The following is a 17,317-nucleotide window of genomic DNA, read 5'->3' on the forward strand; positions in this document are numbered from 1 at the left end:
ACACACATACACACACACGCTGTCAAGGTGTATTTAGGAAGAGGCTCTGGGTTCAGTGACCACTTGGCCAAGGCTGAAGGACCTCCTTAGGCTTTGCTGCTGAGGAAACGAAGGGGCTGTCCAGGCCAGGCCTCCTGTTTGTCTGGAGGGGAAAGAAAACACCCTGTCCAAACAGAGGCATCCTGGGAGGTGGCTGCTTGATGGCTGTGCTGACAGATGTCAGGATTCTAAGGTAGGGTCACCCCTGTTGGAGGACCAGTCAGAAAGGCTTCCGACCGCCCCTGTGGGCTGCTGGGATCACCATCCCCCATCCTGTGCTCCCCCCCCCCCCTCCCAGGGCTCATTCAAGCCCCACCTACTAGGGGCAGCATCCCCGTGCCTGACACTGAGTTAAGAGGCGGACTGGTGATTTCCTGACGGTCAAACTCAGAGGCAGGAGGGATGTCAGCGCCCCCTTGCCTTCTATAGGGGGAAAGGCGGGTATACAGAACGCTCAGCCCTCCCTCTCCTGAAGGTGGGGGGCAGCCATAGTCCACCTGCAGTGTGGAGAGGGGCTCCACCTGCTTAGTCCCAATGCTTTTGGTAAACCGGAGCGTGCTAATGAGACCCTCCCTCTACAAACGCTCCGCTTCCATCCTCCCCCACTTCCTTCCCCCAGATGTGACAGCCTCAACTCCTGGATACTCCCTTCACATCGCGGCCAGCAGCTCTGCGGGTTGGGTGGTTTCCAGCCGAGTCTGGAGACAGCCCAAGTCTGTAGCACCTCCTCCCTTTGGGCCCAGCCCGAGGGAGGGAAAGGGGCGTGTGTTCCTTTAAGGGGCTGGCCCGCCGGGAGCGCGGGGATTTGTCCGCTGCCGCTTCCTTTCTGGCCATTCAAGATCCCCAAATCCGCCTGCTTCCTCGGACCCTGTCAGCCCGCAGCCTGGAGCGCTCGAGCCGTCGAGGAGCCGCCTGGGGACGGTACGTGGCTCAGAGGTGGCCGGGCTCCTGGGGCCCCCTGTGGGCCGGTTCCTCTTTTCCCGCTTGGGGTCTCCTGCAGGCCCCACGCCTCCCGGGGCAGGGTTGGGGAACCGGCCGGAGGAGTGAGCTGGGCACCGTGGGGCCAGAGCGGAGCTGGGTTGTGATCGCCAGCGCCGGTGGGGGGGCTCCCCCGGCGCCAGTGGGTTGAGAGCAGCGCGGGGCGCGGGCTGACTTGCCTGGGACCCTTGTGCATAGACCCTTGTTCGCGAGGAGGCAAATGCCGAGGGAAACCAGTGGCCTCCGAGACCACTACCCGGGTCCCCTCTTTCCCACTGGGAGCCACCGGGTCCCTTCCCGTCTCGTCCTGTCGCAGTCCTGCAGCCTCCAGCACAGCGCAACGCCCGCCAGGCTCTGCCCCGGGGCATCTGTCCGATGCTTCCGGGGGCCGCGGGAAACCTGGCACGGGCTGGGGACAACTCGTGAGGCAGCGGGCAGGCGGACCTGCGCCTCTCGGCCTCTTACGGCCTGCTCTGGCCATCCCAGGGCAAACGCAATGGATGCCCGTAGGTTTCAGGCCTGGGTTCACTGGGGTTTCTGTCTTAGGGACAGCAGAGGGGCAGGGAGGGCTGAGGGTAGAGCCCTGGGTGGGAGATGGGATCGCTCAGGGAGGAATTTAGGGCTTTTGAGCAGACAGGAAAGAAACAGCTCCGGGCACTTGGACCCAGCTCTGTCACCAGCTCGCTGGGTGGCCTACAGCAGCCTGTGACCCGGTCTGGACCTTGGCGTCCAGCGCCGACCTGCGGAGTGCCTTTGCCCTCTGCAACAAGGGGAGGTGATTGAGAGGGGCCCTGACCCCTTTTCCGCGGCCTTGCATGGGCCAGTGGGCTGGGAATGCTGGTAGGAAACACCTCCAGCTTCCACTTTCCGGGAACCGCAGGTTTCAAAGGCCCTTGTAAGCCTTGCCCAAACAAGGGGCACCGAAGTCAAATTCCTCTCGGGGAGCCGGGGCTGCTGCAGACCTGGAGGGCAATGCTGCCCTCTGCTGGTGTCTGGGAGACCTGTACTCCACAGCTGTGTAGTCGGGGTGGTCCGCTGGAGCTCCATCTTCCTTCCAAGTCAGGGTTCAGCTTACTCGGGTGTGTGGAGGGGTCCCAAGGCAAGTGGTGCTAGGAAAAGCAAGGAGATGGGCCGTCAGGAGACCTGAATTTTCTCTAACCTGTTTTCCGAAGATAAAGCCTTGGGTCTTCACCTCCCTTGGCCTCAGTTTCCCAACAGTGGCTGCTTCTCTTCTGGACGACGAGAGAGAACAATCTACTGAAATCTTGTGAGACTCACTTTGTAAACTGTTAACAGTAGTAATCGTAGCTAATATTTTTTGAGTGCTTGCCCCCTCCAGGCAGTGTTCAAAGTACTCAGTAGCCATTCTCTTCCTTAATCTTCACAAAAAGGTTATTGTTGACTACCACTTTACAGATGAGGAAACTGAGGCTCCGTGACTTGCCCGGCGACAGACTGTTAGTAAGTGGGTGGAACCAGAACTGATTCCAGGTGGCCAATCTGATTCTAGAGCCTGAAGCCTGTCACTGTGTCTTCCGCCAATATGTATTAGCTACTATTTGTTGAGCGCCTGCTGTGTGTCAGGGGCTGAACAAAATTCATCTTTATAATTCTCACCACAGGCCCATAGGGAGGTGCTACTATTATTATTTTTTACAGGGGAGGAAGTGGAGGCCCAGAGAGGTTGAGTAACTTGCCCAAGGTCACACAGCAGGATGCAGGTGTGTCCAGCCCTAATGCTGGGCCCAGACCTGTGTGCCCAAGTCTGGGTGCCCCAAATCAGCTGGAGCCACTCACTGCCAAGGTGACTGGGCTGGACTTGAACATGGGCCTTCCAGCTGGTGACATCTCTGTGGTGGTCCTGAGGGCCTGATGGCGGGGTAGCCAGCCTCAGGGAGCAGAGGCCGTCCATCGCTCCCCTTGGTGGTTGTGGTTGGGGATTGGCCCGGGGCAGGGCAGCAACTAGGCAGCAGTTGCCACCCCTGATTCACACCCAGGACTCTGTTCTGTGTTTTAGCCTTGACATTCAGGGTGGTCCTTGTCCTCAGGCCCTGAGCCTGTTAGTATTCTGTTAGTATTCTCTGGAGACAAGGAAACTTCTGTGCAGATGAGTCAAATGACTTGCCCAGGGTCAGTACTCCTAAGGAGGGTGTAGCTCCTGGACACAGGCTGATCTTTTCTTCAGACTCATTTTGTTTTTCCTGGCATCCCCACACCTATTCTAAGGTTGCTTGACTGCTGGGTTGACATCCCAGAGGGATGTTAACCAGATCACACCTCTTCATTTGCAGCTGTGTTAATAAGCCAGGGAGTGAACCAAGGCGGGTGCTCAGACCGGAGGAGTAATGGAGAGGACTAGGGCTGTTTGTAGCTGGAAAGAAAGAGCCAGGATGAGGACATGCACTTGACTGAGGTAGGAAGATAGCCAGAATCATCCTTTTAGAATGTAAATCAGATTCATGACACTCCTCTGTGGAAAACTCTTCCGTAACTTCCCTTCAGGGCTACAGCCCGGGGCCGTGACTGCTACTTGGACCTCACTTCCTGCCACCCTCCCTTTCTCTATCTCTGGGCTCCAACCTTACTGGCCTTCAAGCTGCTCCCGCCATAGGCTTTTGCCCTTGCTGTTCCCTCTTCCTGCAAAACTTTTCCCTGGGATTTTCAAAGCTCATGCCTTCACTGCCCATCCGCTTCTCAGGGAGGCCTTCCTGACCCATCCTGTTGACAGGACCCCCCCCACCCCCTGCTTCATCCTCTTCTGTCACGAGCCACATGTTCATTCACATCACATTATCCCACATGGTGTTTATTGTCCGTCTCCCTGACTAGAGTGTAAACCCCACAAGGACCCCTGGTTTGTAATCCCAGTGCCTAGAACCATGCCTGGCACATGGTAAATGCATGATAAATACCTGTTGAGTGAATGCAGTCAAGTCCCAGCTCCTTCATCTATTACCTGAGTAACCTTAGCCAAGCAACCTAGCATTTCTGAACCTCAGTTTCCTGGTCTGTACAATGGGGATAATTCTGACATTGTGGAGCCTATAAGCAATGATGTTCATGAAAGTGTGTTGACAAGTAGAAGGCAGCCCTTCAGTATGACAGATTGTTATGGAGATTGGCTAAAAAGAGTTCAACAGAGTCCTGCCTCTACCACCTCCAGGCTGTGTCACCTTTAGACAGTTGCTTCATGCCTCGGTGTCTCTGTTCACTTAATTCACTTGTGGATTAATTGGGGAGAATGAAATTCTCCTTGCTGATCAGGGTGGGGGTGGGGAGCTCTTGGGAGGATCAAGGGAGCTGTTGGATGTGGAAGCCCTTTAAAAGCCAGGGAGAAAGTGTGGTGCCCAGGCTCAAGGTTGTGAGTGTGTGCCGGGGTCTCTGAGGCTGGGAAAGGGTGCCTCGGAGACTTACACTCTGCAGTTCTGGAGGGCAGAATTCTGGTTCTGGAGACACCAGAAGGTGCAACGGTCTGTTCTGCCTCAGCTCATGTTTCTGAACTGTGAATTACCTCATCCATGGTTGGTAAGAACCCTGGGGGAACAATGTCGGTAAAACATGGAATCGCATTGGTCTGGTGGTGATTTTTTTTCCAGCTCGCTAATGTATTAGAGTGACTGAAACAAGAGTTCTCACAATTAAAGAGAAAACCTTAGCAATGTATGAATTCCTTAAGATAAATGCTGCCAGTCCTGCAGAAAATGCTTTTCTTTAATACAGATGTCCCTCGCTATCCAAATGCTTGCTATTCACTGTCCAACACAGAAACCAAATAGATTTGAATAACACAGCATCCCCCCCATCTGGATCCCCCAAATTCTCAATATCCAAACTCTTGCCATCCCAACTCAAGGATGCAATAGATTTGGTGAGGGAGGAATGCCTGTACAGCTGGTTTAGCTGCTTAACAGAACTTAGCGTAAAGTTTTCTGATAAAAGTTGGAACCAGCTGAAGAAGTTGCAAAGACATTTCCTCTGTGTTAAAACAAAACAGAACATTGAAGAAGGTGACTTCACCCTGTGACAGATTTTTAATTTTGGTAAATCCATTGGAATTTACCAAAATTGGAATCCAATGCCCCCAAGGACCTACATGTTGAAGAAAGAAGCACTTGCCCCAGTGGTGGGTGAAGTCTGCAAAGGACTGATTGATGGGACGTGGGTGCCAGTGTCAGTGGAGTGTTAACAATGCTGGTGTTTTTTTGTTTTTTTTTTTAGAATTGCTCTTGTTTTTGTTAGTGCTCTGGTTATAAAGTTGCATATGTTTCGAGTAGTTTGCCCCAAACTTATTTTTCCCCTAAACTTGTTACTTTTTAATACATGATTTTACAAAAATACACGTTTTTTTTCCAGGCAGACAAAGATCACTTTGTGGCAGAAATGCCTGCATTTGCTCATCGTGGGGAAGCCGTTTCTCACTGGGGAGCATCTGTACTAGATGAAGTGCTGGAAAGAGGCTGGAAACGTTGCAGGCGGAGGCTGCGGAGCCCCTCTGCTCCAGGAGGCTCTGGGTGCCCAGGGACAGGGCGGACCCTGGGACATCCAGCCTCTCCAACCTCATTCCACTTTTCTTTGCATTCTAAACATGGAAACCCAAGGAAGGGAAAGGAAACTAACTCCTACGAGGACCTGCTGTGTGCCAGGCAGTGGACTATGTGCTTTATACATGTCACTTTCCCTAGTTTGATATTGTGGTTCCAGGCTTTGGAGCTGGAGTGCGTTCAAATCCTGGCTTTGCTGCTTCCTAGCTGGATGACCTTGGGCAGATTATTTAATCTTTTTGTGCCTTGATTTTCCCATCTGTAAAATGGGGATACCAATAGGTCCCTCTCTAGAGGTTGTGGTGAGAATTAAGTGACATAGTAAGTGCTCATTAAAGTCAGCTGTTAATATTTTTATGCTGATCATAGCAACCCTGTGGAGTTATTTTTTAGGCCAAGTGTGGCTAAGCTACGTTCATGAAGAGACTCAAATGTGGTGGCTTAGATACAATAGGACTTTCTTTTTCTCTCATGACACAGTGTAGGTGGGGGAGATCCAGGGCTGGTGGGGTGGCTCTGTCATTAAGCCTGTGGTTTCCATCTCTGAGTCTAAGGTGGCTACTCTGGCTGCCAACAGATTGGGGGAAAGAATACCAAGGAAAGGCATCCCAGATCGTTTTCAGTGTAAGACCTGCATGTGGCATGTATTATTTTTGCTCACAAGCATATTAACTGTGAGCATATTAGCTGCACAGCATACATATAACAGAAAAGTGCATTATCAGGGGTCCAAACTTCTGTATTGGGTTGTTTGTGCTTAGGCTGCCCAGATCCAAGTCACCAAGAGGCTTTGTGGGTGTCACCTGGGGATTCCTCTTGGACAAGAAGCAAGGCTCACGGTGTCCTCCTGTTGTGCAAGGCACAGAGGGCAAGTCTGGGCCTTGGGCTCTCTGCAAAGAAGCCTAAGGGAACAGTGGATTCTACCCCTCAACTTCCTTCACATCCATTCCTTCCTCTCCAGCAAGAGCTCCTAACTGTTCTGGAAACAAGAATGTTTCCCCCACAATCCCACCACCCTTACAGGCCAATGCATTTCTTTTCTTTTTCCTCCCTCCCTTCCTCTCCCTTTCTCTCCTTTTGCTGCTCCCTCCCCTTCTGGTTCCTGTTCACAGGCATTCTTAGGGCCACACACTTACAATCAGAGCAGAGTGGCAAGTCTATGTTCTGCCTTGTCTATTCTAAATGATACCCTAAGCACTTTCCACGTTGCTGCATGATAATCACAGTCATGCTTCCAAATGCCTGCTGTCAACTCTGGTCTTGCTGCCCTACTTTCCACTCAGCCCCCAGAGGGATGTTTCTAAGATGTAGGTCTGATCCTGTGGCTCCCCTGCTTAAAGCCATTACTGGCACCCTAGGGCTTTGGGGACAAAGGACAGGCTGCTGGGTCTGACACACAAGGGCATCTAGACTCTGGTCCTGCCGTGCCCTCTCCCCTCCTTTCCCCTATATCAGCCAGGGCCTTGGCAGGAAGCAGAATTCACCCTAGATGTTTCCAATAAGAGATTCTCATGATGCGATGACATTTAGAGAGGAGAGTAAAGGCAACAAGCTAGGGAGTTGGGGCGCAGAGACAAGCAATGGCAGTCGGTGCCCCCCTGGCCTCGAGGAGAAAGGGGAGGAAAGAGTGTTACAAAGCCATGAGAGTGGTATTGGGGAGAGGAGCCGCCCGGCGGAGTTGTGATCCTGACGGGACACGGGTACTGCAGAGACACAACCTCTCTCCCCTCCTGCCCATCTCCTGTGTGTGCCTCCTGTTGGCTGAATCTAGCTGGAAGCCAGAGGGCCTGGGGGCCTGGGAGGAGTGATCAGTGCAGGGCAGAAAAGAGCAGAGATGGACCAGGGAGTGGGGGGGGGGGGCACAAATGGACACCTGGCAGCACACCCCAGCCCTCCACGTGCTCTCTGGCCTCTGAACCTTTGCACTTGCTGCGCCCCCTCCTGGGCAAACCCTGCTGTCCTTTTCCACCTGGCTACCTCCTGTGTCTTCAAGTCTAGTTTTCTGTACCTTATCTTTGTACTCACCACATGATATCTTCTGCCTATGACTCTGCCCCTTCCTTGGACGGGGCTCCTCCAAGGTGTGACCCGGCCTTTTAATTGTTGAGAGTACTCAGTAAATGGCAATGAGCAGGGCAGGGATGGGGGGAGGTGAGTGAGGCACTAGCTTCATATGCAAATTTAAGGGAGGGGAGTGTGTGTGCAAAAAAACTCAATAATCAAGAAATAATATTTTGGGACTTCCCTGGTGGTGCAGTGGTTAAGAATCCGCCTGCCAATGCAGGGGACACGAGTTCGAGCCCTGGTCCGGGAAGATCCCACGTGCTGTGGAGCAACTCAGTCTGTGCACCACAACTACTGAGCCTGAGCTCTAGAGCCCACGAGTCACAACTACTGAAGCCCACACGCCTAGAGCCTGTGCTCCGCAACAAGAGAAGCCACTGCAATGAGAAACCTGCACATCGCAACGAAGAGTAGCCCCCGCTCGCCACAACTAGAGAAAGCCTGTGCGCAGCAACAAAGGCCCAACGCAGCCAAAAGTAAAATTTAAAAAGATATAATATTTTGATGCAATACAAAAAAATAGAATCAACAAACTACAGCCCATGGGCCAGCTGCCTATTTCATTTGCATGTCCACTGAACCTGGAATAGCCCCCCAGAAGTACTCTAGCATGGTATTAAATTTTTTTTTTTTTTACCTTGACCCAGGATAAGAAATAATTTCACACTGTGACCCCCCCGCCCCCGACCTCATCCCCACAGATATTTCTGGACTGAAACAAAAGCTCTGCAGTGCAGGACTCATCTTCACTAACCATGAATGCAACCTGATGTTTTCTAGTCTAATCTAGTCTCTTGGTTGTCATTAAAAAATGCTGCTCACAACTTTTCCAATTCAATCCCGGTGTTTGAAAAATGGTGATACTGTCATATCATCCTGCTTAATTTTCTCCATGGTCTTTTTGCTGCCTCCTAACTCCTGTTTAGGACTTGTTGGCTTGCTTGTTGCCCATCTTGCCTGCAGGGTGCAGTCCCCTGAGAGCAGGGACCTTGTCTAACTCATCACCACTGTCTCCTTGGCCTCAAGAAGGGTGCCTGGCACACAGAAGATGCTCTACAATTTCCTGTCGATCGAGTGAATGAGTGGGTGCTGGAACCCAGGGGTCCCCGGCCCCCCGCCTCAGGGCTTCTCTCACTGGCTTGTTTTTCTCCTCTTCCCAGTTTGCCCCAGCCCCCAGCCTTCCCCGACGCCTGGGCGCTGCCACATGCGGGACGCCATGGGCCTGCCGCCGCTGGGCCTGCTGCTCTCGCTGTGCTGCGTCTCGGGCCTGCCCTTCTACAACGGCTTCTACTACTCCAATAGTCCCCACGGCTGGAACCCGGGCAAGGGCCACGGCGAAGGTGGGTGGCCTCCTGGGTCGACTTCTGGCTTGGCCAGGTGACGAAGACCTGTCCTGGCCTCTGCTGTGTTGTGCAGGTTCCAGGCTGGGACAGGGGCGAGGGTATGAAGCCAGCAGCCCCTCTCCCAGCTGTGCAGTGGTCCAGCCGCGTTTCTAAGATGAGCAGAAGAGGTGTGGTTCTGTTACTCCGTGTTTGCTGGCCCCTCAGATGTGGAGCCAAGTGCACTGTAGGACAGTCATTTTTGCTTTTTATACTTTCCCCAAAATCCTGCCGAATTTTCCAAGATTCTGCTTAAACATGACCTCCCCAGGTCTCCCCATTGGAAAGGGGGTTTGGGGTTAGGGAGATGTGAGTCTGAATCTCAATTTTGCCGCTTCCTGGCTACGTGGCTTTGGGCAGGTGACTCTTTATCAGTGGTTTTACACACCTACTATGTGTCAGGCATGCTTCTAGGTGCCTTACATATGTTACCTGGTATGATCCTCACAGAAACCCTGACACAGGCGAGGCCTTGTTAGGTGTAGCTGTTTTTCCGCATGAGCTCCTTTGCAGGGAGCCTCCCTGTCTGTCTCCTGCTTACCCCCGAGGCTACCCCCTGCCCCCACCCTGTGTACCTACAAGGTCTCAAGTCCAGACCCAAGGTCCTGAGACCATGAGGCCCCTATAGAGGGGCTCAAGTTAGAGATGGGCCAGCCTTAGCCCATAAACCTGGTTCTTGTGGTGCATAGGAGGCTCTGTGTTTGTCCCCCTGAGTCCTGACTATAATCTCTAGAAGTCCTGGCCTCATCTCACTTGTGTTTCCGGGTGTTTGGGAAGAGTCGTGGTGGACAGTGGACAGAGAGTGAAGGGCAGGCTGTGGTCTCCTGTGGCCAGTGTGTTCGGCAAGGAGACTCAGGGAGATTAGAGTCCCAGCCATCCACCCATCTGGGGGTGCTCTTGCTGCCTGCTACACCAGTTTGCTTCTTTTTTAAAAAAAAAATATTTTCTATTTTATCTTTTTTTATTTTTGGCTGCGTGGGGTCTTAGTTGTGGCACGTGGGATCTTCCTTGCAGTGCACGGGCTTCTCTCTAGTTGTGGTGTGCAGGTTTTTTCTCTCTAGTTGTGGCGCGCGGGCTCCAGAGCACGTGGGCTCTGTAGCTGTGGTGTGCGGGCTTAGTTGCCCCGCGGCATGTGGGATTTTAGTTGCTCGACCAGGGATCGAACCGGTGTCCCCGGCATTGGAAGGAGGATTCTTTACTGCTGGACCACCAGGGAAGTCCCCCAGTTTGCTTCTTTTTTTTTTTTTTACATCTTTATTGGAGTATAATTGCTTTACAATGGTGTGTTAGTTTCTGCTTTATAACCAGTTTGCTTCTTATACCTAACAAACCTAGTGGCTTAAGACAACAGCCATGTATTTTGCTCATGATTCCATTTTGGTCAGCATTTTGGGCTGGGCTCCATCTCTTCAGTCTTGGCTGTGCTCACTTAATTGATCGTGCCTGCGGTTGGCAGGCAGATCAGCCGGGGGCTGATTGGTCCAGGATGGCCTCGGCTGGGATGGCTTGTCTCTGCTCTCTGCGTTTTCTCACCCAGCATCAGTCTTGTTCTGATGGTGGTTGGCAAGGTTCCGGGAGAAAGAGTAGCCTCAGCAGGGCCTCCTGGAGCCTTGGCTCAGAGCAAGCACCACAGAACCGTCACTTCCAACATATTCATTTGGTCAAAGCAAGTGGCAGGGCCAGCAAGGATTCAAGGTCGCAGGGGGGCGGGGCATAGAGTCACCTCCTGATGGAAGGAGATGTAAAGTTGCGTTGCAGAGCGTGTGGATGCAGGGAGGGGTGCAGCACTGCAGCCATTCTTGCAATCTAGAACTCCTGGGCCTAGCGGGAGCTGAGAGTGAGGGTGGGTTGGCCTTTGCAGGGGTACAGATGTGCTGCAGCGGGTCCCCATCTGCACCCGCCTTTCCCCCCAGGCATCTTCAATGGAGTGAAGCTGGTGGTAGAGACGCCTGAGGAGATCCTGTTCTCCTACCGTGGGGCCAACGTGACCCTGCCCTGCCGCTACCACTACGAGCCGGCCGTGGTCTCTCCTCGGCCCGTACGCATCAAATGGTGGAAACTGTCGGAGAATGGGGCCCCGGAGCAGGACGTGCTGGTGGCTATTGGGCTGAGGCACCGCGCCTTCGGAGACTACCGAGGCCGGGTGCATCTGTGGCAGGAGAGGGAGCGTGAAGTGTCACTGGAGATCCGGGACCTGAGGCTGGAGGACTATGGGCGCTACCGCTGCGAGGTCATTGATGGGCTGGAGGATGAAAGTGGCCTGGTGGAGCTGGAGCTGCGGGGTGAGACCCCAATGGGGGCTGGGTCCTGGGAACTACAGGGAGAGGGCTCTGAGAAAGCATCCAAACCTCTGTGCTTTCCGCAGATAAACATTTAATCCTCAGAACAACCTCAGGAGGAAGCTGCTCTTATTCTCACCCCCATTGTACAGCTGAAAAAACTGAGGCACAGAGAGGTCAAGTCACTTACCTAAGGTCACACAGCTCATAAATGGCCGAGTAGGGGTTTGACCTCAGGCAGTCAGGCTCCAGAATCCACTACTCTCTACTCCCTCTTGCTCACATCCTGTTCAGAGAGAGGGGGACAAGAGCGGGGCACACAGCTGATGGAGACAGAGCTGAGATTCAAGCAGGGTTGGCAGGCAACACAAGCAAATGAGGCAGCCCAGGGTGAGTGATAGGGAGTGGTGGGGACTGGGGCACACTCCTGAGCCCTCATCCATCCGAAAGGAGCTGCTCTATTCAAGCCCAGCCGATGATGCCACATCAGAAGCAGGCCTAGTGCAGCCAGATTTTCTGATTTGAAAAGAGAAGCTTATATTTTTATGTGAAATCTAACTAAAAAAAAAAATCAAACCAGTGCTGTGCAAGCCAGCCAAACTCTACACACTAGATCTTATGTGTGGGTCCCTGTTGTGATCTCTACATGACTCCTACCTTCTCTGTCCCTAGGATGCGGCTCTGTGTCCTCATGTATCTCCTACCTGTTAGGGAGGCAGCTGGGGGGTATGTAGAGAAGGGTGACCTGACTCCATGTCCATCCCATCCCAGCTGTGGTACCCTGGGTCAGTGCTTCACTCCCAGAGCTGCAGTCCCCTCACATGTAAAATGAAGAACAAGGGCAGTTCCTCCTTTACCTCCTTCGAGGAGATGAGGATAAATGTGAGTCAAGGGCCTATCAATCAGTGCAGCTCTTTGCCATCAGCAGCCGCATCCCCAGTCCACGTGGCTTAGATGGTGGCCCAGAGGTGGCCTATGACGTTGGGGATGGGAGGGAGCCTGTGAGAGCCATTTGTCTGGGGACCACAGAAGCAGCCTAGAGAAACAGGGATCCCTCACCGTGTTCCTGCTGCTGGAAGGGCTGGGAATTTGGGACGGAACCAGGCATGAAATAAGCCCCCTGCAAACACACATGGAGGTTGTGCGCTGATTGCCAAGGCCCTGAGGCCTCTCTGCCTCCTCAACCTGGCTCTGCCCAGGGGCCTGGCTTCCTGCCCCAGGTGATATTGGGGGTGTGGGGCCCAGATGTTCCCAGGCTCCTGGCCACAGGAAGGAGATTCTAAGGACTCCAGGCCCTGCTTCTAAACAACGTCAGTCCGAGGCACTAGGGACACCGCCTCTCCTTAAGGTTTCATCTGACTTGGTAGAGACTGGATCTAGGGTGTTTAATTTTTTTTTTATTATGGTAAAGTTTCAAACATGAATGGTGACTTTTGAGGGAGCCTATGGTACCTATAAGCCTCTGGCACCAGAAAGGGAAGCCCCCTGCCCAGGACCTCCCTGACCTTGAGCCTCCCCTTTATTAAGACCTTTTACCATCCCTCCTCTTCCCCTGAATTCCGTCTGTCCCACATGGAAACTTGTATTCTCCTAAGAAGCTTCCACATTAATGTTAGTGTTAATGTAGATGATGAGGTCTCAGCTACCGACAGGGAGAGCCAGAGCCCAACAGTGCACCCTCTCCTGTAGATGGCAGTACCTCCTCACTGGTGTCTTGGCTCAGGCTGCTGTAATAAAATACCGCAGTGTGGGCAACAGAAACAACAGCAGCAATTCATTTCTCGCAGTTCTGGAGGCTGGAAGTCCCAGATCAGAGTGCCAGCATGGTCAAGTGAGGGCCCTCTGCTAGATTGCAGACTTCTTGCTGCGTCCTCACACGGTGGAAGGGGCTGGGGGTGGGGGGTGGTCTCTGGAGTCTCTTTTAAAAGGGCACTAACCCCATTCATGAGGACTCCACCCTCCTGACCTAATCACCTCCCAAAGACCCCACCTTCTAATACCATCACATTGGGCGTTAGGATTTAAACATCTGACTTTGGGGGAACACATTGAGACCATAGCACTGGGGTTCTTGCAACAGCCTGTGAATTAGGCCTTAGTCTTATTCTGTAGTTGGGGATATTAGTTAGCTGATTAATTCATTACCTTAACAAGCTAATAGTTTTCTGAGTACTGCTGTGTGCCAGTCTAGCTCTGGGAGGGAGGTGTAAAGCAGATATAGGCTCTGCCTCAGATTTGGATATTGGACAAGAGATGACAGGTTTACAGAGTTTTTCTGAGGGATTTTGTGTGTGTGTGTGTGTGTGTGTGTGTGTGTGTGTGTGTGTGTTGAGGGGAGCATCTGTCCCAGTAGATTTGGGTCTCCAATCAGCTGGGCCCGGCCCACCCATTCAAGCTGCTTTTCCTCCCTCCCCAGGTGTGGTCTTCCCTTACCAGCACCCCCAAGGGCGCTACCAGTTCAACTTCCACGAGGCCCAGTGGGCCTGCGAGGAACAGGACGCGGTGGTGGCCTCCTTTGAGCAGCTGTTCCGGGCCTGGGAGGAAGGCCTGGACTGGTGCAACGCAGGCTGGCTGCAGGACGCCTCTGTGCAGTACCCCATCACGCAGGCCCGACACCCCTGCGGTGGCGTGGGCCTGGCACCTGGTGTGCGCAGCTACGGCCCACGCCACCGCCGCCTGCACCGCTATGATGTGTTCTGCTTTGCTGCTGCCCTCAGGGGTGAGTGGAATGGCTGAGCACAGGCCTGCGGGTGGAAGGGCAGTGTCTGGGGAGCTTTCAGACCTCTCTGCCCACCCTGCTGGCACCTTCACCTGGAGGTCTGGAGCACCCGCACATGTTGAAGCCATGTCCAGCTGAGTTTTTTTGTTTGTTTTTTTTTTAAGTTTCCTGGTGTTCATTAGGGATGCTCTTTATTTTATTTATTTATTTTGGCCGCGCCTTGCAGCATGCAGGATCTTAGCTCCCCAACCAGGGATTGAACCCATGCCCCCTGCATTGCGAGTGTGGAGTCTTAACCACTGGACCACCAGGGAAGTCCCCCAGCTGAGTTTTGAGTGCTTTGCTGCTGTTGCTTCACACCAATCATTGGTTTAGTCATTCATCAAACATTTCCTGAGTGCCCACTATGTGCTGGGGCCAAGGCTAGGCACTGGTCATCATAGACAAATAAAACACAGTCCGTCCTCACAAAGGAGTTCATTTCATGGGAAGATAAATGAATAAAAACAAATTGGTTCCGTGCCATATCCCAAGCACTTAGAAAATTGCCTGGCACATAGTAGGTGCTCAGTAAATGTCTGAGTGAATGAGAGACTCTGATTGGTCCAGCAGAGGTGGGGCACCAACCCAGGGTGCAATTAGGGAAGGCTGGGGTGGTGTACCGATATGACTGGAGGAACCCCAGCCCCATGGCAGGTAGGATGGCACTCTCAGAGAGGGAAGTTATCCCCCAACAGTATCCACTGCTGATGCCCATAGCCTGGCATCTCCCTAGGCTCAGAGAGCTGTCAGGTCTTTGGGGGCTGGTTGGTGGGGTCTGAATGGGCTGGCATTGCTCCAGGCCCTGTTGTCTTCTCTGGCTGCCCACTCCACTGTGCAGCTCTCACGCCCCACATCCCACAGGGCAGGTGTACTACCTGGAGCACCCTGAGAAGCTGACACTGGCAGAGGCAAAGGAGGCCTGCCAGGAAGACGGTGCCCAGATCGCCAAGGTGGGCCAGCTCTTTGCCGCCTGGAAGTTCCACGGTCTGGACCGTTGCGACGCTGGTTGGCTGGCAGATGGCAGTGCCCGCTACCCTGTGGCTCACCCACGTCGCAACTGTGGGTCTCTGGAGCCTGGGGTCCGAAGCTTCGGTTTCCCAGACCCACACAGCCGCAAGTATGGCGTCTATTGCTACCGGCCACGCTAGCGCCGGGCTCCAGCTCTGTACTCACACCTACCCCATCCCCTCACGGGCTGTATTTATTGAGTAGTTCATTTTCCCTTGCAGGTTGGGGCAATTTTCATTTTGTTTTTATACTTTTCAACTTAAAATTTTTTTAAATACTATTTTTTTTTGTAAATCCCACAGATCCTAGATCTTCCCTTTACTCAGGTAGACACTCCAAGGCTCTCCCCCTCCATGAATCCTCCTGCCCCTCTCCTCCAGGACACTTGAGGTTCATGGGCTCATGAGGGTGCTCTCTGCCATTGCTGAGTCCAGCCCCTTTTCCCTGCCCCTGGGAGGCTGGCTCCCAGAGCTGGCAGTGGCATGAGATGCCAGGGCGTGGTGGCTGCAATCCTCCCTCCGCCTCAGCCCGAGGGAGGAGAGGGCATCCAGGGCGGCTGTGGAGCTGGGCTTTGGGCCTTGCAGCCTCCTGCCCCCTCGTACTTCTTTGGCAAGCAGCTGGCCCACATCAGCATGGCGGAGGAACTAGGGCTGGAAGTGGGTCCCTGGGCTTCTGTGTGACATCCCAGGGAAGAGAGAGACTTTCCTCCCCATTTTTTCCTTTTCTTAGTTCCAAATAGTCCATATTTTGTTCTCATTTTTCCCTATTTGGGGAGCAGCCCTCAGGTGTGTGTACTTTTTTTGGACAATAAATGGTGCTGTGACCCCTTCCTCCACCCCGAGTCCCTGCTCTGGGTCTCACTCTTTATCTCATTCAGTCTTAGGGCCCAGCTCCCTGCCCGGTGGGAATGGGGGACCATTCTGTCCCAGACTTCAAAGGTCGACTGGTCTGTCCACTGGAGTGGGTGGGAAACACCATGGGCTGCACCTTTGGGCTGCCGTGGTCTGGCCTTGCCTGCCCTGGGGACACCCTGCCTCGGGGGCTGGCCTAGCAGCTGGAGGTGCTGGCTCGCTCTCCCCCCATCCCACTCCCGGCTGTGAGTCTGTGCGGACACAGCACAAGAGTGGGAGGTACCTCTCGGGGGACCAGAGGAAGCTGTGCCCTGCAGAGGATCTTGGAGACCAGCCCTCTCTGTGCCTCACCTTCTGTCCCCACCGCCCCCCATGTCAGCCTCAGGAAACCAGACCATTTGCCTCTGCACAGGCACACCTCTGTCACCCACAATCAGTAACTCACTCTATCCTTCACGTAGCCCAGTGCTTCTCAAAGTGTGGCCAGCACCACCAGCTTCACCTGGGAACGTGTTCGAAATGCAAATTTCTGGACCCCACCCCTGACCTGCTGAGTCAGAAACTCTGGAGTGGGACCCAGCACAAGCCCTCTCGTTGCTGATGCAGGCTCAAGGTTGAAAACTACTGACACAGTCGTGTGCCCAATGAATCAGTTAATTAATCAATAAACTGCATGATTATTGCGTTCCTCCTATGTGACCATTGCTGCATCCTCTGCTTTTGTCCACTGATCCTTTCCAGATCTGTAGGTAACCTGGGTACACAAAAATATTCACCAACAAATACTCAACCACACACGTACACACCCAAAGAGACACTAGCAGACTCACACTGGCACACACTAACCAACACCCAGACACCTTCATAAACACAGAATCAGTGCCCGCTGAGCAAGTGTGATGAGAGGGTGGCGCCGACCTGGCCTTCTAAGGAGGAGGCTGGCGGAGGGTCACTGCCTGGAGTGCACACTCCAGCTCGACTCAAGGTCTGTTGAGGGAAATCCATAAACAGTCGAAATCGTTTTCGTTGGTATCCTACAGCCTACTTAAGGGCAGGATGCCCGGACCTTTGTGCTAGCGGCTAGCTAACCATTTGACCTCAAAAATGTATAAGCAAGATTCACTGTTCCTAGGCTGTCTGCAATTTTTTTCTTCCCTCTTATAAATCCTGATTTTGCTTCTGTTCTTGGACTCTCTCTACCAATCGACTCTTCCTATGTGAGCAAACAGTGTAAATCAAAGGACCAAACTCCGGATAGTGGCCAGATGTCTCACTTGAGTTGTTCTTTGACAGCATGCCAACTGGCAAATCCATACACAGCACCCGTTGGCTGTCTCTCTCTCTCACACACACACACACACACACACACACACACCCACACACACACACCCACACACACACACACACACACAATCCA

At 53.2% G+C, this 17,317-nt stretch overlaps 1 protein-coding gene across 1 annotated transcript; it reads left to right on the plus strand.

Moving 5' to 3' along the window:
* Positions 1-879: 879 nt before the first annotated feature.
* Positions 880-16,582, plus strand: HAPLN3 (hyaluronan and proteoglycan link protein 3). Its single transcript, XM_060005453.2, has 5 exons — positions 880-960; positions 8,783-8,962; positions 10,915-11,283; positions 13,697-13,999; positions 14,903-16,582. Exons 2-5 carry the CDS (start codon positions 8,827-8,829, stop codon positions 15,187-15,189), a joined length of 1,095 nt encoding a protein of 364 aa, XP_059861436.1. The 5' UTR covers positions 880-960; positions 8,783-8,826; the 3' UTR covers positions 15,190-16,582.
* Positions 16,583-17,317: the final 735 nt, after the last annotated feature.

Source organism: Delphinus delphis, chromosome 2 (assembly GCF_949987515.2).
Source record: "Delphinus delphis chromosome 2, mDelDel1.2, whole genome shotgun sequence".
In the NCBI taxonomy this organism is placed as follows: domain Eukaryota; kingdom Metazoa; phylum Chordata; class Mammalia; order Artiodactyla; family Delphinidae; genus Delphinus; species Delphinus delphis.